This window comes from Haplochromis burtoni, unplaced genomic scaffold (assembly GCF_018398535.1).
Source record: "Haplochromis burtoni strain Fernald_Lab_line unplaced genomic scaffold, NCSU_Asbu1 Contig_20, whole genome shotgun sequence".
NCBI lineage: Eukaryota > Metazoa > Chordata > Actinopteri > Cichliformes > Cichlidae > Haplochromis > Haplochromis burtoni.
Genome location: NW_024582381.1, coordinates 78839 through 103693, shown reverse-complemented (window position 1 = coordinate 103693; position 24855 = coordinate 78839). Strand labels below are relative to the sequence as shown.

The window sequence follows — 24855 nt, the reverse complement described above, 5'->3', positions numbered from 1 at the left end:
GTTGCAAAGATAACTGTGTGTACAGTACACCTAGGGGTACTTTGATATTTAAATCATATTTTTAAAGTTGTTCATATAGTTGGTTTGCAACAATATGTCTTTAAAGGAGCCTCAGTAGATAAAACTCAAGCCAATACTAGGAATACTTTGTCTCTGTCCTCAAAGTTCAATATGTTTCCCACGACAGCGTTGCTCTGAGTGCTCACAGGTTAATAATTAAGGATTTATTATGTCTGGAAAATATACTCAGACTGTTTTCCTGTGGGTTTTACTGTGCTTTCTTATGAATAAGGGGCTGACCAATTTTAGCTTTTGTTTGTTTTATTTTATTAAATTCACTTGTGTATTGTTGATGGGTTATAATGCGGAAATGTTGGTTTAAACAAACAAATAATGAGTATTTATTTGGTGTTAAGCAAAAAAACCTATGAAGCAGGAATGCACAGACTCAAAACAGGGAAACCAACAGTGATCTGGTGAAGAGCAACAGGTAGGCCAGACTACATGGACACAGGGAGTGAAATAAACAGTAAACAACTGATAACAACAGGAGGGAGGAGGGAAAAGGAATCTAGATGACAAAAAACACCAAATGCTTGGCATAAAACAGCAAATAACCAAATAGCAACTGACACTAAAGAGTTAGAGACAGGAAAGCTCAACATAACTAGAGTGGTAATAAATTCAAAACCAGAGCCAGAAACAAAACCCTGGAACTACGACACATGATATCAGACATGAAAAAATTCACTTAGCTTGTTTAAAGCACACAAAAGCAGACAAAGAGGCAGATTATTGGGTTCCAGCAAAGGAGAGGCAGGTATTACTCACAAAAAATACGTACTTACTTGTGCAAACCCAGCACTTTTGGACAAAGTGACTATTAATAAAGAGACCTCATTGATGCGTCAATTCGGGTGAACATCAATGAGGGTGAACATTTTCCTTATTAATGAATTATCTGAATTAAAAAACTTTGATTTTATATATTTTAGTTGCTTTAAGTCAAATTTTTTGCTTTGTTCTGGTTTATTGAAGGTGCAGAATCATGTTTGAGTTCAGGCTCAATGCTTCTGCATATAAAATCAATTTGGTGTGTAATACAAGTTTTTAGTACCACATGTTACCCATTCCAGCTGTGGAGAGACTAGCACATCTGTATTTCTTTACTAAAATGTTCTCTGTGTTTTGTTTTTTATGCCACGTGTTTCTCTTAATCTGGGCCTTTGAGTCTGTAATAAATATGTGTGTCGTCTTCACTCGCCAGCAGGTGGCGGTGTGGCACAAACACACCGCGGAGAGACGCTCTGGCGTCACCGACACCCACCAATCAGCGGGAGCTCATCCCCGCTTCCAGGAAGTAAACGTAGAAACTCGAGGCTGTAGAGGTTCTGCTATTGACCCCGCGGCACAGGTCAAAAATCATCATGTCTCTGACGGTCCTGACGTCTGCGTACAGGTACGAGCCTCACCTGGGAGGTGCAGCCGGCTTGTTTTTCCTCTGGCACATTTAAATGACCGTCTCTGCTCATAAACGAGCTATGGACGGCACAAGTAGATACACTAAAGTGACCCAGCAGGTTTGTTCACCAATATAAGGCTGTCAGCTGATTTCCTGCACTCACCTGCTGGGACTGGTTGTGTGTTTGTAGCCGGGGTATCTGCTACCCCGCGGTGTAAGTTGAACCAGTTAATTCAGATCTGCTTATTAACCGTCATCAATGCTCCGTGTGTTTGCTGTTTCCTCCAGACTGAGGTCCCTCTGCAGGCTGCAGCGAATCCAGGCTCACATGGTGAGAAGTTGTAGCAGCAGAATGGTCCTCTGCCTCCTCTGATTATTTCACTCACATCAGACATGCGCAGGAACACAGAATCTGCTTCCCTGCTGAGTTTACTATATCTTTCTTCTGGTTCATGTTGGAAACACTGGGGGTTACTGGAGTAATACATCATAAATAAATTAGTGAGGGAACTGGATCAATAAGTAATGGCATTGGTATCAATAAAACCTTATCAGTTTTAATCATTAGTCATACCTATCAGTAACCTTCATACATTGACTCTTCCCTCTATTGAAGTGACGATGGCCTTTAGCTTGGCTTGTTTAAAGGGGGGAACCGTAAGTTTGCAGGCTAAGCTGGAGGGAAGGTGCAAGAGAAAAATTTGTTTTGATGTCATTGAGTTTAAAAAAATGTAAACTAGTAATGAGCAACAACACAAACAAGTATCTGCTGGCAAAAACGAGGAGAACCAACTGCTGAAGAGTGTACAGGTTTCAGCCTTCAAAGGAAAATCACCCAGAATCATTTTTTTAAGCAACAAGAATAAAAAATAGGGCCAGCAAATGCAAAAGGTGATCACTTTAAATCCCAGCCATCCCCAAATCACATCCAAGCTGAGTTTAAGGTAACGGCAGCAAGTTGAGCTGCACCATGGGTTCACAGCTGTACTGAACTTCTCTAAAATCAGAGCCAAATACTGCTGTCAGTCTGGGGTCCATAACCTGTTAAGAGGCTGTGCAGCAGAATCTGCAGGGTTGAACCAACTGCGCCGTCCTGATTTGTTTAAATGATTGAGGAGTCCGATCGGAGTAGAGCCACTACTCCTCCACACTATAAGGATTTGAAGAGTGTTGGGCATCAGGGAGCCTCCTGGATCCTGATCCCCAACATTTGGTTGTACTGCTTCCTCATTGCCTGGATGAGTGGATGTTGAAATGTGTTTGTCTTTCAGTGTTTTTGAGATATTTCTATAGAGGTTTCCTGTCTCTGTTCTACAGATGTCGAGTCATGCAGAACCGGAGGTTCTCCTGGAGAAGGTGGGCAGAACCGGTGTGATCACCATGAACAGACCCAAAGTCCTGAATGCCCTCAACCTTACTATGATCCGGCAAATCTACCCCCAGCTCAAGGTATGTAGTATCAAAATCTGGTATATGACGAATTAAAAGAAAAATCTTGACCTTTCCTCGTCCACGCACCACCAGGTCCTGAGCGATCAAAGAGGGGCTCAGTGAGCTGATTTTTGTTGAGATGTTTGAAATTTCCTGTCACCTAAACTCCCAAAACAGAACAGTTACTCCGTTAATACTTACTCTTCTTCCGTAGATGCTAAAGTACTGCAACCACTTCTTTATATCTACAGCATGAACAACTCACAGGGATGAAAAGGAAAAAAGGATGACATGAGGCTATCAGCAGGCTGTGGGATGTCATTATTTCCTTATTATGGAGCAAATATCTCCATGATGTCAGTCTCAAACTGAGAATGTGGGAGCTGGGCAGTTTGGGGACAGTCTGAAAAGCAAAGCTGAGATGGTTTGGACATGTGCAGAGGAGGGATAGTAGATATATTGGACAAATAATGTTTAATAAAGAGCTGAAAGAAAGGAAGAAAAGTGGAAGACTTCAAAGGAGATTCATGGATGTAGTGAAGGAGGTGGTCATGTGGGACAGAGGAGGATGGTAGGGAGGTAGATAACACACTACAGCAACCCCTAAAGGAAGTAACAAAAGAAGAAGTAGTGTTCATCCGTCCGGTAGCATTCCAGAAACTTGGATGAACAAGTACTGAAGAAGCACACTGAGCACAGGTTTTTTCTTTTCCTTTCATTTTTTTACCGATGTGTAGTTCGACATTGTGAAAGATCTGTCAGGTTTACCTGTCCTGAAGATGTTTGGTTGTATTTTTGTACAAAGACCCTTTTCACACACTTTAAACCACAGATGTAGCTGCTCATGCAGTCTCTATAACTTAATAACGATAACTTTAAGGCAGGTTTTTGAATAAAGGAAGATTTCCTGTAAACAAAAACTGTGTTTTGCCTTGTTTGGGAATCTAGAAATGGGAAAGCGACAATGAGACGGACATCGTGATCATTAAAGGAGCAGGTGACAAAGCTTTTTGTGCAGGTGGAGACATTAGAGGTAAGCAAGCTGCCTTCAAGGTTCAGGTATCAGTTTCAGATGAGTTTTTATGTTGACCTGTGTGACCGATTACTGTTTTTATCTTATTTTTTTCCCCCTCTCAGCTGTAACAGAGGCCGGGAAGGTCGGAGACTCTCTTGCCCAGGACTTCTTTCGTGAGGAATATATTCTGAACAATGCTATTGGTATGTATTTAATTTAATTTAATTTAATTTAATTTTATGTATGTATCTATTTATTTATTTTGTTTAATAAAAATGTAACCTGTCTGTTTTCATTCACTTATCCAAACACTCTGGCAGCTTCACATTGTTCTTATACATTTTATTTCTTCTTTCAAGGATCGTACCGGAAGCCGTATATCGCCCTTATTGATGGCATAACAATGGGAGGGGTGAGTTTGAGTTTTTATCCTGTATTATAAAATTCAGGATGGATACTGTTTGCCATTACTGGCATGAAAAACGTTTTTGTTTTGTTTTTTTTCTCATGAAATGTTATGTGAAAGTCTGCCAGTAGGTGTCAGTGGAGATTTATCTGCTCCTGTTACCTGCTGCCAGTGGCAAGGTGGCCTCTGATTGGATGAAATGTAAAGTGACAAATCATTGTTGCTGCCACTAGTCTTTCCCTCCAGGTGTCAGATTTGGGTGGAACATGAACTGGTACTTTTAGTGTAGTGTCATACATGCAGAGCTGCACACATGCACAGTTCAACTCACCTGGTTACAGGAGATGCTGTGAGGCTTGAATCTCTGATGTGACCTTGATGGTGATGTCACTCCTGAGGTGTCACCGAGGTCACTCACAGCAGCCAGTATCCCATTGGCTCATTAGTCATCACGACCTTGTCTATGTGCATATGTGTGGGCGTGTTTTGCTACTGTTGTAAGGACCAGTTTAGGTCTGAAACGACTGGTGAAAGGGCATTAAGGCTGCTCTTCACATATTTAGGGGGAAGTTTGATAATTAGGACTTAGTTTTTTCATTAAAGGAGGCCTGTTATTAATTACAGTATATTGATGGAGATACCAGGTAACGAGAGTTCATATTCATGCACCTGTGTTTGCATTTTGAAAGTGTAGTGGTTAACACATTCACCTTACAAGCAGAAGATCCAGGTTGGAGGCTGGGAAGTACCTACAGTACAGAAATCCAGTGCTTCTCTGTAAATATAAGTAGCAGTGGATCCTCAAAGTGGAGCAAGAGTTAATTGAACTTTGGTCTGACCCCTTTGTTGCTTTTTTTTAGCTTCTCCCCCAGTAAGCTAGCTTTGTTCTGATCGGCTACCCCTCATAATCGGTAGGTTTAAATAAGGATGGAGTTTCTTAGTCTGAAATGAAAATATTAAATCCATCTTACATCATACACAGGCAAGACTTAAATAAAACCTTTCAAGACAGAACATTTATAGCATTAGTTTCACAGAGATTACTTATACCCACACAAACCTCATTGTCTGAAACTTGAAACTGGTTCTAGCATCCACCAACAGAACAGAAAATAAGGAAAACAACACAACAGACCCACTCTGAGGTGAGGTTAGGGTTAGGGAATGCATTATGTCAGTGATCCCAGTTACATTGGGAGTGAAAACAGATTACAGTCATGGATAACGGGAGACATAACAAGCAGAGAAAATGTGCTGGTGTTTGTCTTGCCGGTCTTTCCAGAATTTATTCAACAAACACTCTTTCAGTCAGATTCATCAGACGCTAAACAGCGTTTAATTTTGGATCGAGAACTTTATTGTTGTAATTAACATAAAACCTCATTAGCATGAAAAGAAAAGCTGCTAAAGGAGAATTAACAACAAGAATCAAATCACTGGAAAAGCAACGTCGAATAAAACTGTGGGAGCGGAAGACATCTTAGTTTTGTCTGTAACTACAGATGCAAAGTTTCAGTGGACCTTGAGATGAGACTGACTTGCCCAAACTCCTCCTTTTAGCTCTGCTTTGGTCAAAACCATCTGGAAAACATTTGGTTTTGACTTCAACAAGTAGATTCTCAGCCTTTCTGCAGGTTTTTTCTACTAAACCCCTTTTTTTTTTTCTTTTCCTGTGGTGTCCCACAGGGCTCAGACCTGGGTCCCCTCTTATTCATTTTATAGCTGCTGTCTTTGGGACAGGAAATTTAATATTAGCACTTATTTGCTGCTGATATCCAGTTTTTCACCTGAGAAATGTTATTAAATTAAGATTTATAGTTTCTGTTGAAGAGCTCAGTAAATCTGCCCTAAATCACCTCAGTAGCTCCAACAGACGGTCCCCTGATTTGCTCATGTCCCTTCACTGGCTCACTAGATTACTTGGTGCCAGTTTAAAATCCTCAGCTTTACATACAGAGCATTGAACAGTCTTTGTCTGAATGTTTTTTGTTTTTTTTCTTTTACCCACTTTCTAAATTTATCATTATCTCAGATTATTTTCTGTAAAGCACTTTTATAAACTACATAAATAAATATTGCTTGTGTTGTAGAGAGTATTGGTGTTAATGTATGTTTGGGGGTCTTACACCCCGGAACCTTCAGAGGTTTTTCAGGGTTTTCCCCATCAGAATGTTATGTGGGAAACCGGTTCCTGTATGTGTTGTGGCTAACTGTGGATGTTTCTGAAAGTGGTCAGTAAACGTCCTGAAAGTGGCCCCTGGGTTTCCAAGCATTATTATGTTGAGGTTATAACACCTTGCTTCCACTTTTATGGAGTACATTTTACAGGAAGATGAATCCTCAGAGCTGTGAACCAGAAATCATCTTGTTTCCTGGCTTGCTCTGTGTTTAGACAGCCACGATGATGATGATGTTATCCAAGACTGACAGAAGCTGTAATTTGTGTGTCAGAACAACAGCATGAAGTAAAATGCTGGATGGATCTCGTGCGTGCTGCATTGTGTGGTTTTTGGAAGTCAGCTCTGGTCATCAGCCCATCAAAAACTGTGATGTTTGTTGAATCGTGTGATTTCCACACAGAGAAATCACTTCTGTGTGATGAGTTATGTCTCTGGAACTAAAGCGATTTGAAGTAGACCTCTTCAATGTGTCACGTCAGCACTGAGGCGACACTAATGTCGGAGCAAACCATCCTGAGGGTGGTTGCTGTTTAATGCGCATAACTGGATGGAAAGGGGCAGCTCTATATAAGGACAAGTCCAAGAGGCCCCTGATCGCAGATCTGCTCCAAGCTCAGGGCAGAACCCCCACAAAGAACGGATTTTCTTATTACATTAGCGATAACAAACCACCAGGGAGTAAAAGGCAGGTCAGATAGCAGTCAGAGACAAACTGTTTGATTATCCCATCACATCTCACGCACATCAGTCAACGCTCACCTTGTTTAAAGTCCACTGAATTAAGCTCTGTGAATGCTCCTTATTAATCCACCGTGCTTTGTTTGAGCAGACACTGCGTCCCTGTCCTTCTGTGCTTGCACTTTAGATTTCAAACATTTACATAGTGAGAACACTCTGTATTTAAGATGGCTCGTAAAGGGAAATGCTGCCCGTTTGATAGATATTTGCCCAGAGCTGCATGACTCTGATCTCTGTCTCCTTGGAGTAAAGAGTTCCTGTTTACATTTTTCCTGATAGCCTCATGAAAGGAGTGCCTACAAGGTTTTTAATCTCTGTTTTAAGGTTTTCGTTTTCCATCCAGAGCCTGTGTAGTTGTTTTAAAGGGGAATTCTGTGAGTGAGAGCGATGTGGAGAGTAACTCAACTGTTGTGTCCAAACAGACATCTGTCACTTGGTGTGTAAGTGACAGACTTTCCACTCTCACTCACAGTCTCACCTACTGATTTCTGATTATGCAAAGCCAAATTTGTGTGACAACTACATCATAATAACCCAGATATCCTAAAGAGGGCTTCAGGAATGCCTCCACAATCTTCAGCACTCTAAGCTTCACCAGCCAAGTTGTAAATTTTTAAGTTGTAAACACGCTCGTCTGCTGACAAATTGGCGTTGTTTACAGGAGGATCTGGAGACATGTTCTTATAAGGCTCTACACCAGCGCTTCGCTGTATTCCACTGCTTTTATGGTGAAACTCGAGTAATGTGATTAAACGGCCTCTTGTTCCACAGGCTGCTTTCAGCCATCCTTCTTTTTCTCATTTGTCTTTCTCTTTCTTCTTAAAAGAAGTAAGCTTTCCCACAGTTATTTTCAGGTTATGTTATTTCTGCCCTTTGGCTGAATTTCATACCGTGATTTACTCGTATTAAAACCCGTTTTTTTTGATCCCCATGATAGAACAGAGAAAAACCCGACTCATAGTGGTCAAAACATTTATATTTCTTTTAATTCAATCATCTTACGGAAGAGAGAGACCCCTGCACAGCCCAAACGCCAGTTGCAGGATCTCTAACATTACAAGCTCAACATGTGTCTTATATGGTGTTATTTTGTTACCTCAGACGTCACACACGTCACACGTGACACACACAGTTTCATTACAAACAAACTCCTTCTACTCAGTTCCTCTTTTCTGTGTCTGATTTATTAATATGCCTGTGCACTAAAACTTCCTGTGCAGCTTGGAATAACTTCCCCTTTCTGAGGTCTGTTGCCAGGGCAACCTGTCTGAACTTAGTTTCACTCTGTCTGTTGCTCATACTCTACAAAAAACATGCAGTTTCCTGTCAGCCTGTGACCTAGTCTCAAAGCTGGCCCTCTTTTATACATAATACAATATAATCAGCAAATAAGCATTACAATATATATTTAAATCTCAACACTCGGTACATCAATCGTACAGTTCAAGGTCACGTCGCTTTACATGACTCATCTGGTTACTAAAAATAGATGCAGATGAGAGGAGCACTCGCTCGTTTGTTGAAATGTAAATTCTATTTATTTTTGTAATTACATTTGTAACAAACATCAACATGGAAACAGTGAAACCAAAGAGCTTCACACAGATTAAGCAAACAAACACAAACCCCAAAGAAAGGAGGCCTGGAGGAGATGAATGGAGAGGTATGAAAAGAATAGGAGGTGGGTCTTTCAGTACGTAAGCCCTCTCCACCTTTTGAGCCCAAAGTTTAAACGTGTTGTCTTTAGGACCCATAGATACATGCGATGGACAACTCGAGATAAAAGTGAGCAACTGTTGTTGCCATCCAAAAACACATTTATGGCTTTTACAAACCAGACTGTTTCCACAAAGTAGTCATTCCCATAACATGTAATAAAAGGTGCCAGTTAAAGAGCATAGTTTACACTTGAAGGTTCATATAGCTTCCACAGCTGTAGATGGAAGTAAAAGTTAAACTGCACAGAGTTCTTACGAACACATCACCATGAGAATAGATGCTACAACTGCAAACCGCAACCACTCTTGTTTGTTTTACATCCGGTATAACTAGGATCAGGGAAGGGCAGGGGATACTGGATAAAAGAGACGCTTTGAAACGGAGCCAGAGATTAATAATTACCCACGATTAAATGAAGGATTGTGTATAAACATAGAGAGTTTGGATAAACATCACCACTTTAATGTCTGTGATGCGGAGGAACAGAAACAAGCACTGGAAGTTTAGCTGTATCACATCGATCAAACTATTGTAGGTCCTGAACAAGTTTGGATCTCACAGGGTTTGCATAAAATGCTTGGAAGAAGGTGCAAAATTTCAGCTTACCTGTATATACTTTGAAGACCTGAAAGTTTGAAAATATTCATAGTATGACAGTGAAATTTTGCATGCATAGAAAAAAAATCAGCTTGACGGGGTCTGGTGGGAACTTTTTAAAATTCAGTATATTTATAATGAATGACCCACTTCTGAGTGGGGCAAAGCCTCACCTCTGGAAAAATTCTCATGTAAATCCATCCTTAACTTTTTTCTTTTGAGAAATGTCATCATGAAATGAATGCAAAGGCCTGTGTCCCCAATGGTGTTTTTTAAAGGTTTTTGGGTTCTGGGTCTTCCAGAGGAGCAACTTCTCTTGGCAGAGGCCTGTTTAGTCTCCAGTGATCAGATATTTTTATTCCCCTGTGGTCGTTTATCTCTCTGCTGTGAGGCGGATCCAGCAGCGCTGCTGTCCAGCTCTGAACTCTTTTGCTGATCGCTGAGATCAAGATAAAGACAGTTTGTCAGCTGTAATCAATCAGCTGCTGTTGTTTTGGCTGTGATTGATCCCTCAGCAGGTAACAACCTTTACTTTGCACTAAACGACAGCATGATTGATCTTTAGTAGTGCTGACTCATAGAGTGCATATACAGTAAGACGATAGCAAGGTGCCAAAAAATTAAAAAATAAACGAATACAAATCAGTGGGACAATTCTGAAATGTTAAGATGCTGGATGGTGCCGTCAATTGAAAGAGGAAATATCAGCCAGTCATGTTGCTACATTGATTCACAAGGGAATAGTAGGACTGTAACTTGTGCAGGGGAAAAAGCTGAAAAACCTTATTTTTCTGTATGTACATGGCTTTAATTTAGTTTATTTCTGTACCACATTTAAAAGAACCTCAGCTGACCAAAATGCTGCACAGGCTGTACAAAATACATACATACATTATACACAAGAGTCATAAGCAGACTATGAATATACCCAAAAATCCACAATAAAAACCACAAACCTGTAAAAGGTCGCTTAAGTAGGGTGGCGCCAAACCAGCGAGACTCTTTAAAAACATGAACATGTGAAGATGCGACCAATGGCATTTCATTCCTGTCTAAAGACGAGCTGCTGGATTTTGTACAGGCTGGAGTAATAACAGATCCATGCCGACATTCAAAGAATTACATCATATAATTGTCAGGTAAAAAAGGTGTGAAGATTTGCTTATAGGAAGACTTTGGTGTTGCTACAGTGATGCTACCCGCTGGTTTCTCTACACCACCAAATTGTTTTTGTACCAATTTGGACGAGAGGTTGGAGTGCCATGTGAATTATGTGAGATTAAATTTATATCTGTTATTCAAACATGATCCTTTATATATAGAATCTTCAGACACTGAAAAAAAGGTTGGCCCTTATTAAACTGTATTGTGACACCAGTTCTGTGGTTTAATTAATAATTACTGGTGGTTAGTTAACAACGAATGTTGGTCTGCGTTACATCGACTCCCCGACACATCACAGGATGTTGGCATCGGTTAAATGTCACACAGATTTAAACTATTTTTATTGATGAAAAGCCACGAGTGTAATCATAAAGCCCACATTCATAAAGTCAGGATTGTGGGTTGTATTAATACACTGGTGTAGTGAGAGCAGAAGAACTGTGTACACAGAGTCTGCTACACATTCAAACCCAAACTCATTAAGCCAGATCCCTGAATTTATCAATGGGGGTCTTGTAATTTGGGGAGTCCACTGCTAAAGGTTTCCATCATTAATGGAGCAAGTGGGTCCTCAAGTTAAATAATCCTGATTTTGAGGGTTTGTGTATCGCTTCCTGTTTTTATATCTTTTTTTTTTTTTATTGTTGCTGTCCACATAAATTACAGTTTTGTATGTTGTGGATCGACGCATTCTCACACGTCGTGTCATTTTTGGCGTTGGCACTTTGACAGAGCTACTGTGGAAGTACTGGCCGCCAAGAGGTGACGATCCTGACAAAGTCCGCATTAAGAGGTTGGAGTGATGGCAGTCGCATTATGCCGTAATCTTTTTAACTTTGGATGTCAGAGCTGGGAGTGATGTCACACCCAACTTGAACATGTTCCAGTAAAGCTTTCTCTGTGCCAAGCTAGAGCCATTCAACAATTCATCAACAAAGTCAGCGTTGGTTTGGCTTCTCCAACTTTTTGAGTAGAATGTCAGATTTTAAGAAGTGATCCAGTTGTAAATTCGGACTGAGACCTCAAGATTTCTGATATCCGATTTTAAACAGAACACAGCAGACTGGACTCTGTGGTGTTTTGCACTTGATGTTGCTTTTTTAATTGATCAGTTGATGATCAAGCTCAGGTAATAAAAACTACCCAGTTAGAGTTGAGAAAAGATTGTAGTTTTGGGTAAAATCCACCCCTGTAAGAGCCATTTACTCCTTCCTTTGTCTAATTACACACAATTCACAAAGTGAGTGAGAGGCGAGAGCGTTGAAGCCTGAACGTTACAACAGCAAACGCCATAACCCGCCACCAACAGACACTCGGCATGTGGATGATCTGAGATACACCAGCAGCTTTTACACAACAAACATTTTTATGTGTAGTTTTTTTTTCTTTTTTTGGATTGAGCAATGTTTTCTTTAAACGTCTAACACTGTTATTACAGATATATATTTGACCTTCAAAATAAAAGCTTCCAATTGACAGGTACTTCAGTTATAATGAACAATCAGGTAGTGTAATTTTCCTGCCTATCTGCAGGGCCATATGCATTCAGGTATGCAAGGGGATGTTGTTTCCAAGGCAACCTTATAATATAACACACACACACACCTTACTGTGCTGGAAATGTCCTCTGGCCAACACTGCTCATTAGCCTTCACCTGTCTCCCTGCTGGGAGCTGCATGAGTTAAACGCACGCACGCACACACACACACACACACACTTTCTTGACAGGTTAACCTGGTTTACTTTTTTCAGCCAATTTTCATCTGAGTCTCCAGCTTTCTGTAGAGGTGACGGTCATTAATGACACTGATCCCTCCTTTTTCTTTTTTCTTTTTTTTTTTAAATTTTACTCTATTCTATCATATGACTTTTATTTTATTTCTCTAATTATTTTAAAACGTGTTCTCTTATACCTGTAGGGCGTGGGTCTCTCAGTTCACGGACGGTTTCGAGTGGCCACTGAGAAGACGCTGTTTGCGATGCCAGAGACTGCCATTGGTAAGCCTGCGATCTGCCTGATTGAGGGAGTGCTCAGTGGCAAGGGTTGGCCCACATCAGTGGGAGTGTATATCTAGAATATTAATTATGTAGGAGCAATGATTTCAAGCTGGACCCAGCTCACATACAAGGTCTGTCTGCATTTGAAGGTGGGGAGCCAAACACGAGCAGAAGAGTGATTTGCATTCAGTGCAGTTTGCTGATGACCTCATTCCTAAATAAGTGTTGAAAATGAACTGCTAAAATGGACAGGGTGGAAAAAGTGAGTCCAGAGTTTAAGCCTTTAATCTTCAGCAATGGTACAAATCAGAAAAAGACCTTTTCAGACAGTTTGGAAAACAGAAGCTCAGTAATCTAAAAATAGGAATATTTAGTCTTTAGAACTTTTTAAGGCGGTAGATAAGATGATGATGATGTCACCAATTGTTTTTGGGCTGCAGTTTATCTGCTGCCATTTTGTCTTTTTGGAGCCAAAAGTAACAGACAGCAATCAGGTGTGCCACCTGTCAAGCAAAGGAAGCATGAATTATAATTATTTAAAAGGAATCACCCTCGTACATGTTGTTCTACCAGGCGGTAACATGTTGTTTTATGCTCCCTTTAAACGTGAGGGTCTATGAGGAGTGGGTCACTTTTGTAGAGAGCCTCAAGTGGGCATTAGAGGAACTGCAGCGTTTGGTGGCGCTTCTTTTTCTAAGCCAACTAAAAAACTTGAAAATTATTCATAGGAGACTGAAGCTGCAGTGTTATAGTGTATTTTAAATTGGAAGTAGTTCAGGAACCCTTAAATGGGTTGCTGTGGTTGCTTAGTTGGACTTGCTAAATACAGTAGTGGTAAGTGTGTGGACTCGCTGGACAGCACATCACTTTCTGTGTGTAAAAAAGATTGATATAGAAGAGTCGAGCCCACTGAGAGGTGATCCAGCGGTGCAGCTGTCGTCAGTAACGGCTGCTTTTCCCATATATGATTCATCTTTTCCTCCTCCTGCTCTCCATCTTTTCCTGGAAGACGTACATGTCAGTGATAGAAAAGCAGGCTGTATGTTGTTCTACTCCTGTTGCTGCCTTCTGACACACAAACTTGTTTTTTTTTTTGTATCTGAGCCTCCAGGGAGATAGGGAAACAAACACACTGCATCACCCAGAGGGGAAGAGACAGATCCAGGACTTCAAACAGTCACAGAGCAGGAAAGGCCAATGCTCTGCAGGTGGATGTCAGGAGTTTAATAAACTTCTTGACTAAACTTTCTAAAAATATGTTTTAAGAAATGCTACATTAAATTTAGCCACTCTAGCAAAACTGAGAAAACTTGTGTCCTCCTTCTATACATCCATGAACTTCCTCTGTGGTCTTCTTTTTCTCTTCCTGCCTGGCAGCTCCATATTATCCACTATCCTTCCTCTGCACATGTCCAAACCATCTCAGCCCAACCTGAGCTGTCCCTCTGATGTGCTCATTTCTAATCCAGTTCATCCTAGTAACTAGAGCAGGGCGATATGGCCAAAAATATTTATCACGATATATATTTGAAAATTTGCGATAACGATATAACTGACGATATAATTGATGCGAGACAAAATACAACTCCACAACATTACTAGCAGCAAAAAGACAACCTTCCATTTATTTTCACTTAAACAAGAAGCTGGTTTTTATGTACATTAAAGCTTTATAAAAATGTAACAGTGCAAATGCAAATTCCTTGCTGAAAGTTTAACCAAAAGGCATTTCCAGTAGAAATGGGCTGACATATCCTGAGCATAACCATGTATAATATCCACTGAAGTTAAAAAGAGGTGCTTTGCAACATTAAACTGCAGTGCGCAGTACGTATTTTTCGGACCATAAGGTGCACGGGATTATAAGGCACATTAAGCGAAACAAAGCAGTCAGATAAATCAAACTTTATTAAACTCATTCTTCTTGCTTCCTCCACTTCTGTACCATTGATTCATTAAGTGCAAATTTTGTGCAGTGCGACTATTCTGTTGTGAGTTATTGGCACTATATAAATAAATTGAATTGAATTTGAATTCTCTGGCAGCTGCTCTATTCCCATGTTGTTGCAGTATATTAATGACTAACCTTGTATTGTGGATGGATTATCTCAGTTGTTCTCCTGACTGAAGTTTGGTCCTGTTTACAGCATCCTGCCATGCGATTGCATTTGTCTCTAACTATCAGGAACTTTAACGTTAACTTTTATAAGTGGAAAAGTGTTAGTGTTCGTCCTCCAGCTTCACTGTTTATGTTATGCTAACATAGCTGTGTCGCTAGCGATCATGTAGCACATCATTATATACCAGCTAGCCCAACTTCAGTAACCCTACAAACGTCACTGCTGTTTAGTTTCCTGTCTTCATTTTTTTTTTTTTTCAGAAATCTCTCAGTCAGAACATGCTATATCATGCTTAGGTAACTAGCGAAACTAGCGAGCTAACTTCCGCTAGCTTCCTGCTAACTTCTAACTCCGTTAAATGTAATAATGTTTTCATGGATGCCTGGAAGTTAAACTTTATAGTTACACCTGGTAAAGCAGCAATGCTGATCGTTTTATTAAAGATGAAAGAATTTAGACAGTTTTTAACTCTCAGTGATGCTGCAGTGTTCGTTTGACCTGAAGCATACGGAGTTTAGGACCCAGATTACTCCCAGATTTAAGAGCATCTTAGTCCGACAAATACGACAATAACGACGGCCGCTTGCATGTTCTGCAAAAAAATGTGCTTTGTCGTGTATCTGACGGACAAACACCAAACCAGTTCCACATCACTGAAGTTGCACCATTTTTACAAACCAATTCTGGTTCATCTGTTTCACTCAACAATCGGCCATGTGCGTATGAAAACAAAGGCACTGCGCATGCGCGTTTTACTCATATTCTATCGCGATATTTCATTTTCCTATCGTTGCCTAACATTATACCGGTATTACCGTGAACGGTATAATATAGCCCAGCCCTACTAGTAACATGTCCTGCACCAGCCTCGCTGGCATAATTCTCCTTTTTGACTCCAGTAGGTGTCAAACAAAATTATCATATTTTATCCAGCATGAGCTGAAACTAGTGAAACTTTCAGTTTTCTCATCGACTTGTATACAACCAGAGGCCTTTTTGCCTTCTGCTGGCCATTAGAAAGAGTGCAGGTTTAACGTATTCCTACATCCATCTTTTTACAGTCTTTGGAAGCAAACATAAAAATCACATCCTTTGAATCCTTCGGCAAAAATCATCTCTCAGTGTGTTAGCAGCTGAAGAGTTGTAGAAGGTCAAATTCTTTAATTATTTCATGCATGTTTGAAGATAATAGATTACACTGTCCTGATATGGAGCCAGAAAATGATCTGATCCAACTAAAAAGTGCTACATTAACCTGTTAGATCTTTTAAAGCATCATAGCTGAACCATGTAGGACATCTTTGTCTGTTGCAGTATGAGGCAGGTCCTCCAGTGAAAAAGGCCACTGAGTCACTAAACTTGTAGGTTCCTCTCTCGCTAATTGTCTCTAGTGGACAGATGGTCATCTGCTGAGGTGCTGAGGAGATTAGTAACAAATCTGTGACAACAAATGCAGTCGACATTGTACCGTGAACTAGCATGTTGTCAATGAAATCCACTGGGATTACCACAGCTCTGTTGCTGTGAATGCATATAAGCTGTTTCCAGAGTGATATGACTGTAAATGTATTTGTTACAGTGGGTTTGTGTTGCAGTGATCGAACAGTTAATGTCGTCAGTGTCTTCATAAAGGTTCTCAGGGTGTTTTGTGCATGTAACGTTCTGTGCAGGTTTTATTACGTTGGTCCTGGAGTCGGTGGATTAGGAAAGGGCTTTGCAGCGTGGGCCCTGCTCATTTTTTCCGAGTCTGTTCAGGTTCTGATAAATTGATTGCGTGCACTCGCTCCCTCATACGTGCAAACTTCCAAGGACACTCAAGCCATTCTTCATTTGACACCCACACATACAAACAGAAGCATGTCAGGCTTATTATTCTGAAGTACTCTGAGCTCTGACTTTATAATAAATCTTCTGCTGATGTGTAGCGCTGTGGAGTCGGTCTGGTGTCTGGAGCGAGGTGGAGGGTGAAGATTATGTTGTTAGCGGACAGGAAATGAGCGTAGCAGCAAGAAAAAGTAGGAGATTCCCGCCGATGTGCTCTGATATTTGTCTGGGGTTTTGTCAGAGGCTACGCTAAAGTAAGGAGTGGGAGGACATGGGCCAGTAATTCAATCGTCCATGCTCAGGATTGGCCATAATGGGGCAAAGATGTTCTACACTGGATGTGATCTGTTTTAAAGTGTCAGTTCTTCATTTGGCGTGCTCTCTTGCACATGAATTGGCACACAGAATAATTTGATTTTAACCTCACCGTTAAGTTTCTTGAGTCTCCTGCTAGCTTTGAATCTCTCCCATCACTTTGGCGAGGACAAGCAGAAAATCTCGCCTAATCCCCTTCCCAGCTGCCATGGTCATAACATTGTCACGATTGTTTTTACTAAAAGCTCTCGACTTGCAGGTCACCGCATGGCCATTATCAGCACGTCCCCTGGGTAATCAGGAACTTCACACCGCGTGATTTTTTTCCATCAGGGACGAGCTTTTTCTGCCTTTTTCACTGGAATGCAGCTGCCTTATAGACCCCACAAGCTTATTTTAGACCTGATCCTGGGGAGGAATCCTCTCAAGAGCTTCTCGTCTGTGCTGGTTTACTTTAACCAGAGTCGCACTGTGGACTGAATCTTGCTTTTTCCACTGTGGTATTCCAGAGTTAGACGACAGGGTTTCAAACGCTGCAGGAGCTTTAAACTTAGTGCCAGTAAACTCTGAAAATGTTTGAGATGTAGTTCTCATATTAGGGGCACATTTACTGATGTAGAATTAAAGGCTATGCTGTAACAACAGGATGTGTCCACTTATTAAAATTTTGGAGTCTGGATATGATTGTTAGATGGATAAAATGGTCTGTTGCAGTCTAATTGAATTAATCTCATTAACCTTTAAGTCATCACGACATCCTCCATCTGTGTGAAGGGGAAAAAATGGTTAGACATGAGGAACAGAGCCGAACTATGAAAAAGTGAGTTCTTTTTATTACCCCCAAAATTATGATAAACAAGTCATAGCAAAGATAAACAAGCAATAACGAGGCAATAACTGCGTGTTGTCTCAGTCCCAGCAGATCGTTGGCAAAAAGCAGAGAAGATGTTTCTGTTGTTTTTAAAATGTACTTATCGTATTTTCACGTAACATGACATGTAATCAAAAGCGGGTGAACACGAGGCTCCATATGAACCTGTAAATGCACTGGTTCACAAACATTGAAGCATCACATGGGCGTGATTTAGCTGTAGCTGTCAGTGCCTGAGATTACTTAATTATTCCCCCAGGAAAACTTGTCTTTGTATTAATAGCATCTCTAGCAGTACTTACATCATATCTTTATATCTACACACACAAGCACGCCGTAACCCCCGTTACCCCCCACGAGGCGGGATTAACAGATTTAACTCGGCCCTGCCAGCCTTCTGAACAACAGCCATAATCTGCCACATTTATAATATTACATTTTCAGCCATGAATCAGGTCAGCTTATCTAATCCCCTCTTCTCGCCACACTACAGAAACCGCTGTAAGCACTGGACTGTCGCGTCCTGTCAGAAATATTGAAATCAAATGGAAACATTATTGAAAGGACAGAACGAACGGATTAAATCTGCAGATTGTGATGATGATCATTAATTCTCCTAAGCTGCATATTTGGCCTTTTGTAGTGTGCCAGTGGCCTTTTGCTGGAATACCACCGTGTGTAAATTGTCTTAGAGTGAGGGGGAATGATATTTTAGGACAAAACCATTGATTATTCTCAGGGAAAAGTCATTATAATAAAAACCCTTGCTTGGCTTGTGTAAGTCACTGATTAATAGGCATGCTGCTTTCATGAAAAACCTGTGCAAACTGTTATTAACTCTGCTTTACATTTTATTTTGAAAGGGCTTTTCCCTGATGTGGGAGGTGGCTATTTTCTGCCGAGGCTCCAGGGGAAGTTGGGATTGTTTCTTGCCTTGACGGGCTTCCGACTTAAAGGACGGGATGTGCAGAGAGCCGGGGTTGCCACTCACTTTGTGGAGTCTAAGAAGGTACCGTGTGAGCTTTCAGTTCAGGTGTTGGAAGTGCGGGGGTGAGGTCAGAGCTGCACTGGAAAGCCAGATGCTGATTCACTGGAGGCCTCACTCTTGTTTACGGTGCCAGCATTCACCGGCCGGCGCAGAGGCCAGTTGTGTTTTTCTTGCTGTTGGCATGAGGTCAGAGCGGTGGGCGGCAGGTTGTTTATGACTCTAACCTTGGTTTTGGCAGAAACAAACACATCTCACCTCAGTGGAAGTTTACCAACAAGACAAAGGGTTACATAAGACAGGAGAGAGGACTCGGAGGTAATGAGCTGATGCAAGAAGAGCCAAAATACACAGATTCTGAATCTGCGTAAATAAAACAAGAGGAATCTGCACAAAGTGTTAGCAATGAGCTGACATGAACAAGGGGAAAGAAACAAGATTATCGGTGGGGTCTGATAGTCAAATTTCATTAAGAGGGTAGCTTACTGATTGAAGTGTTAGATTGATTTTTCCATTTTACTTTCAGGTACTGTTTTAGCATCTGTTTTTATTTATAGTTTAGACTTTATTGCATTGGTGACTTCCAGATTAAGTATCATCTGAGTTATTTGAGGTCGGCCTGATGAAGGCCTCAGTGTAAGTTCATCAGTGTAGTGAAGGAGGACATTCAGAAGGTTGATGGGACAGAGGAGGATGCTTGGGATAGGATGAGATGGAAGCAGATGACCTGCTGTGAAGCAAAGGGAGCAGCTGAAAGAAGAAGCTGAGAGACTGCAGGAAGAGGCGGTGAAGATGAGGGCAGGGCAGGCAATCGCAAAGAAGGAAAAATGGAGAAAGTAAAGACAAAGCAATACACGCAAAAAAATGTCAAAGTCAAACAGGAAGCGATCTAGGACGACTGAGATGGACACATGATGACGCAGAGATGAAGAAACTAGAAACACAGTTAACATAACCTCAATTTTTCATTAGTCGGGAATAACAATCCTCACATTCTGTTTATTTATTAGACGATAAAACTATGTTTAGTGAATGTGCTGACACGTCAGACTTCTACACATAAACGACACATCAGCTGCAGACTGACTTTTTCCATTTGGATTAAACAGATCCCAGACCTGCAGAAGGAGCTCGTGGACTTGAAGTCTCCCTCTGCTGAAGATGTCTCCAGAGTGCTAGACTCCTACCAGAGCCAGGTTAGAAGCCAAGAAGCCAGTCATTTACACAAACATGTGGCTTAGACTCTTGCTGTATATTTTCATTACTGCATCTCACTCTTTGTTTCTGCTCTTTGTCCACAGAGCAGTCTGGATGCTGAGAAACCTTTCATCTTGAAAAAGCACGTCTCTGATATAGACAGGTGGGCCATGACTTTCTTCCTAAATATACTTAAACTAGGTTCAGGAGGTGAGCTGGAGTGTGTTTTTGTTGGTGACAGATAAAGAAAATCTACAGAAACACTGTATTTAGTCAGAAATGTATTCCTGAAATCAGCTTTCAGGGCTCCATATGTACTCTTATATGCACTCTTTCAGTGCTGGTTTTAATCTCTTTGTGCTCTGTTTTTAAAGACTATCAGCCTTTTATTTATTTTCAGTCTCTTGTCCTTTTAAATCCTGTCAGGCTCTTCAGCGCCAGCAGTGTGGAGGGCATTGTGAAGAACCTGAAGACCGACGGCTCCGAGTTCGCTAAGAAACAAACTGAGGTGCGTTGCTCCTCTGCGGCTCAGTTCAAGTAGAGTGCGGTTCAGCTGCTTCTGTTCCAACAGTCAGCTGTCTTTAAAACATGAACTCTCACAGAGGCTGATGGTGAACACCACCCTCCGATAAACCCACAGACAGAGCTGGAATGAAGCCGGGGTGTTATTTGGCTCCGCTGTGCATTTTGGTAATTAGTAGTTACCTGAGAATAAGTACTTAATGAGGTTAATCACCGTGCCCTGCTGGCTGGAGCTAAAGACACTTTAGTGGGATTTCAGAGTGAATTATCATGGCTTCATTCACTAAAATTCCCTCAAACAGCCTAAAAAGCGATGTCCCACTTCACTCGAGATTAAACGAGTCACATGACCCTCCCTCCCTCACCTACCACACCCCGCTTCTTAAATCTGTTCACCAGGAAAGTCATGAGCTTGATCTTCTCACCTTCAGCAAGACCAAAGCAAACAAACAAAAAAACCCAGTTTTTATTAATGAATCTTTATTTACATGTTGAAATAATTGTGATGTGATTTTTGTTTCTGGATGTAAGGATGTTCTCTGAATGCTGTCGTGTGAGAAGGAAGTAGAGTCTGGACATGGGCACGAGGAAAGAGCTTGGGTTTTTTTGGCATTTCGATGATGAGCTGATGATCTTTTTAAAAGTTACCTTCTCTCTTTCGGCTGTCACTGACTAAATCCTGGCATTATTCAGAGGTTTATATGTGTATAAGTAACAGCTGGGGCTGTTAGAATCCACAGAAGGAACGATTTGTCCTAGATTGTGACTGTTCTGATATTATGAAGCCAAATCTGAGTAAAACAAACAAACGGTTTCTCTTCCTCTAGACTCTGTCCAAAATGTCTCCCACGTCCCTGAAGATCACCCTCAAGCAGCTGCAGGCGGGCGCAGCTCTGAGCCTGCAGGACGTGCTGGTGATGGAGTATCGACTGAGCCAGGCCTGCATGGTAAAAACCATCACAGTGAAGTCTGAAACCCAAGGTGGTTTCACATTTCAGCTCTGATGATGTGTTTCAGGGAGTGATAAGGCATTGTTTGTGTTGTGTTACAGAGGGGCTGTGATTTCTATGAAGGCGTTCGAGCCGGTAAGTCACTGCAGTACAGGGGACACAAAAGCAGAAGAGGATGGGTATGAAACTTAGTCTTGTAACTTATTTTTACATAGATTTACCAAACATAATAAACACTGTAAGATCAGTAAACTAAAGTAAAATGAAAATGATAAAGAGATTAAAACGTTACCTGATTTAAACCGTGCCGATCTCCTCTTTGAGGTCGTCTCCTGGTGCATCTCCTCCAGCTCAGCTGAAGGCGCTTAGCTCATGCACATATGCACAAAGGCAAATTATGAGCTTCAGGGGGAGATCTGAAAAATCAGGCCTGCTGGAAGAGGTCCTGAGGTACACACGAAGACAACCTTGAAGGGGAGATCAGTCTTTTTAAAATAAGCTTTGGTTTTTTGGTTCAGATTTAAAGTATATACTGGGACTAGCAAGGATTCTGAGCAGTGATTATTATAATCACGGATCACTCTGCAGAAGTATATGCTCGCCTCTAAAGGTTGTGGGTTAGTTATTGTTCCTCTTAGCATCACTAAACTCGATGTTCTGTGTTTTTAGTGCTAGTTGACAAAGACCAGAATCCCAAGTGGAACCCATCAACACTGGAGGAGGTGTCCGACCAGATGGTAGAGCAGTGTTTTTCCTCCTTGGGTGAGAAGGACCTGACTTTGTGAAGTTGGTCAGAAGCTGCCTCCCAACTTCAAACAACACACCGCTAAGCCTTCTCTAACCGGCCACTTCCTGTCCCCCCCATCCTTTTATGGAGGAGCGTGCCGCTGTGGATGGAAGCGTGTCAGCCCTTGTTCATAAACCGTGTTATTGCTGTAGAATAAGTAGTTGTTCTGGTGATTCTTTACAGAAAAATCACGACTATGTCTCCACAGCTGAGTCATGCTCACAGGCAGAAGAGGGAGCAGGCAGTTTGGTGCACTGTTGCTCTGCAGTGGAGTCTTTCTGCATAGTTTGTACAGTTGTAATGTTACAGTGCTGCATGTTAAAGGATCAGAACAGCAGTGCTACATTAGCACAAGGACACGGGAGGGGATAATGATCTCACCACTGAGTGCTTCACTACATTTCCTGTGGATGTTTGTTGATGTGACACGGAACAGTATCATCTGTAGTCCTGCAGCGCGGTCACAGCTTCTGATACAGATCATATATCGTCTCAGCTTCCTGTTTCCTGTTCCCTTTTTTTTTCTCTCCAATGTTTAATCTCATACAGGCCGCAGCATTTAAAACCCCTCAACGCTGGATAACATTGATCATCTTGTTACGGTGCGGTGCTGGGAAACCTTTGATGTTGCTCTGACAAGGTGCAGCTTCCGAAACGTTTTCGCATTGATCAACTTTGTTGGAAAAAGCTCAGTCCACAGAGACCCTAAACAAAGACTGTATATTAAAGATGGGCATACCCACCATGACATCATGCACTGGTTTGGACAGTCCTCTTTTTGAAACCTTAATACTGCGCTTTTCTATCATAGTTTACTGCCATTTATAAAGACTTAAAACTAGTGATGTAACCCATGTCTTGTTAAGGAAAATCTTTTGATTTTGTAAATCAATCGTGCAGTTGATTTTTGGGTTTTTTTCCTCATGAACATCTATCTTTAAAAAAAGAAGAAGACATGTTTGTCACCATAGGAGTCGCCCCCTTGTGGGCATTAAAAAAGGTTAAAATGTCAAGGTGCTTCGGCTTAAGTTTTTAACTTCAGAAGCTAAGCCCATCTTTATATACAGTCTATGGCCCCACCTGGCAACCCACTGGACCCAATGGGCCATTCTAACACCGGTCACAGGAGTTGAATCCTCTGATAAGTCAGAGCTGATATGAGTACAGTCCTTCTGGAATCAAGTCTCGCCACTTGTAGGTGAGATATGAGCATTTATTTTGAAGCATTATTTCAATTTTTTTAATGTTAATGGTTACCAAGACTCATCAGTCAAGTCTGATTAACATCTTAAAGCAAAAACCTTTCCCCCCCACTATTAATTACACATTTACTAATATCTTCACTGCTCTGGAATATCCCTAAATTCTCTGGTACTGGAAAAATGGTTTTAATGTTGTGGCAGATCAGTGTACGTGCTACCTGTAGTTGTTTTTAGGTATAACAGTGAATTAATAAAGTGTTCTAACACAAATCCAAACAATACTTCGAAGACAAACCTATAAATTACTGCTGATATTGAATGTATCTGCATAATTTAGCAAAGCAAATCTGGTTTTAGTCGTCTGAAATGCATGTTTTGTTTTTTCTAATAATTTTCCCAATGTTTGTTCAGAGGAAATCAAATCACTTCCCTCATCATTAGGTCTCTGCAGCTGCATTATTTATGAAACAACCAGAGTCGGATTCAGTGCTGGAACCGAAGGCAATAAAAGAGCTGGTCACATGAAATTCTGTGTGTTTTTTACTAGGTGTGTTTAAAGGAACTGATTGTTGAGGACGGTATTTTTTATGACCTAAAATGTTCTTGTGTAACTTTACAAAGTGCCTTAGTTATCAGCATGAGAGCACTAAGCTGCTGCTCAGATATAAACTCTCCAAAGTAAACACGTTTATTTCACGTCAAGTGCTCTGTTCTGTTTGCAGCACTGCCAGGAAATCCTGCTTCGGTAGCACAGGCTGGCACCTGGGAATGATAATGCTTTCCGACTGAATTGTCCCCATCGAGCTGCATAGACTCAAACAATTTTTAAATCAGGCTTCAGATTATTGTTTAAATCCCAGACTGCAGCATGGGACACCTCATGTCTGTTTTAATCTTCTCTACCTGCCTCACATTCGCAGTCTGAGCCCATAAATCCTGCCTAAGAAATGAGTATCAAGGCTTTAACTCATTCATCAGTGCAGTCTGCAGCTCATCAGGCAGACAGGACGACCTCCAGTGCTGAGTGTTCGCTCTGGACGGGCAGATGAACTCTGTGATTTACGTCTATTTACATCTTGCTCTTCAGACAAAAGCTGGCCAGAATTCATTTCTGAACATTTGTCCCTCGGCCTGCTGATGGGCGTTTTTGTTTGGCAGGAATTTTAAAGTCATCGTGAACCACAAATATCTCAAAATTGCGTCTCCTCTTATTAAACAGCCACAGAAACACTTCAATGACAGAAGGCATGAGTCTGATTTATTGGCATCAGTTTTACACACACTGTATGTACAGTTTGCAAATCAAAGTCTTTTATCATAAAGGAAGATGCACAAAGTCACTCATTTCAGGTTATTTCATGACAGATTATT

General features: G+C 41.1%; 1 protein-coding gene across 1 annotated transcript; it reads left to right on the top strand.

Annotated features, from left to right (window-relative positions):
- The first annotated feature begins 1308 nt into the window (after nt 1-1308).
- Nucleotides 1309-24011, top strand: hibch (3-hydroxyisobutyryl-CoA hydrolase). Its single transcript, XM_005939850.2, has 14 exons — nt 1309-1459; nt 1751-1793; nt 2780-2911; nt 3842-3926; nt 4031-4111; nt 4268-4320; nt 12633-12711; nt 18705-18850; nt 19936-20022; nt 20128-20186; nt 20450-20531; nt 21373-21492; nt 21597-21630; nt 22165-24011. Exons 1-14 carry the CDS (start codon nt 1428-1430, stop codon nt 22278-22280), a joined length of 1149 nt encoding a protein of 382 aa, XP_005939912.1. The 5' UTR covers nt 1309-1427; the 3' UTR covers nt 22281-24011.
- Nucleotides 24012-24855: the final 844 nt, after the last annotated feature.

Excerpts from the sequence above, each read along its gene's own strand:
- hibch (XM_005939850.2), top strand. The coding sequence starts at position 1,428 with ATGTCTCTGACGGTCCTGACGTCTGCGTACAG. Across the intron at positions 1,460-1,750 it reads GTCCTGACGTCTGCGTACAG|ACTGAGGTCCCTCTGCAGGC; the intron begins GTACGAGCCTCA and ends TGTTTCCTCCAG. Across the intron at positions 12,712-18,704 it reads GATGCCAGAGACTGCCATTG|GGCTTTTCCCTGATGTGGGA; the intron begins GTAAGCCTGCGA and ends TTATTTTGAAAG.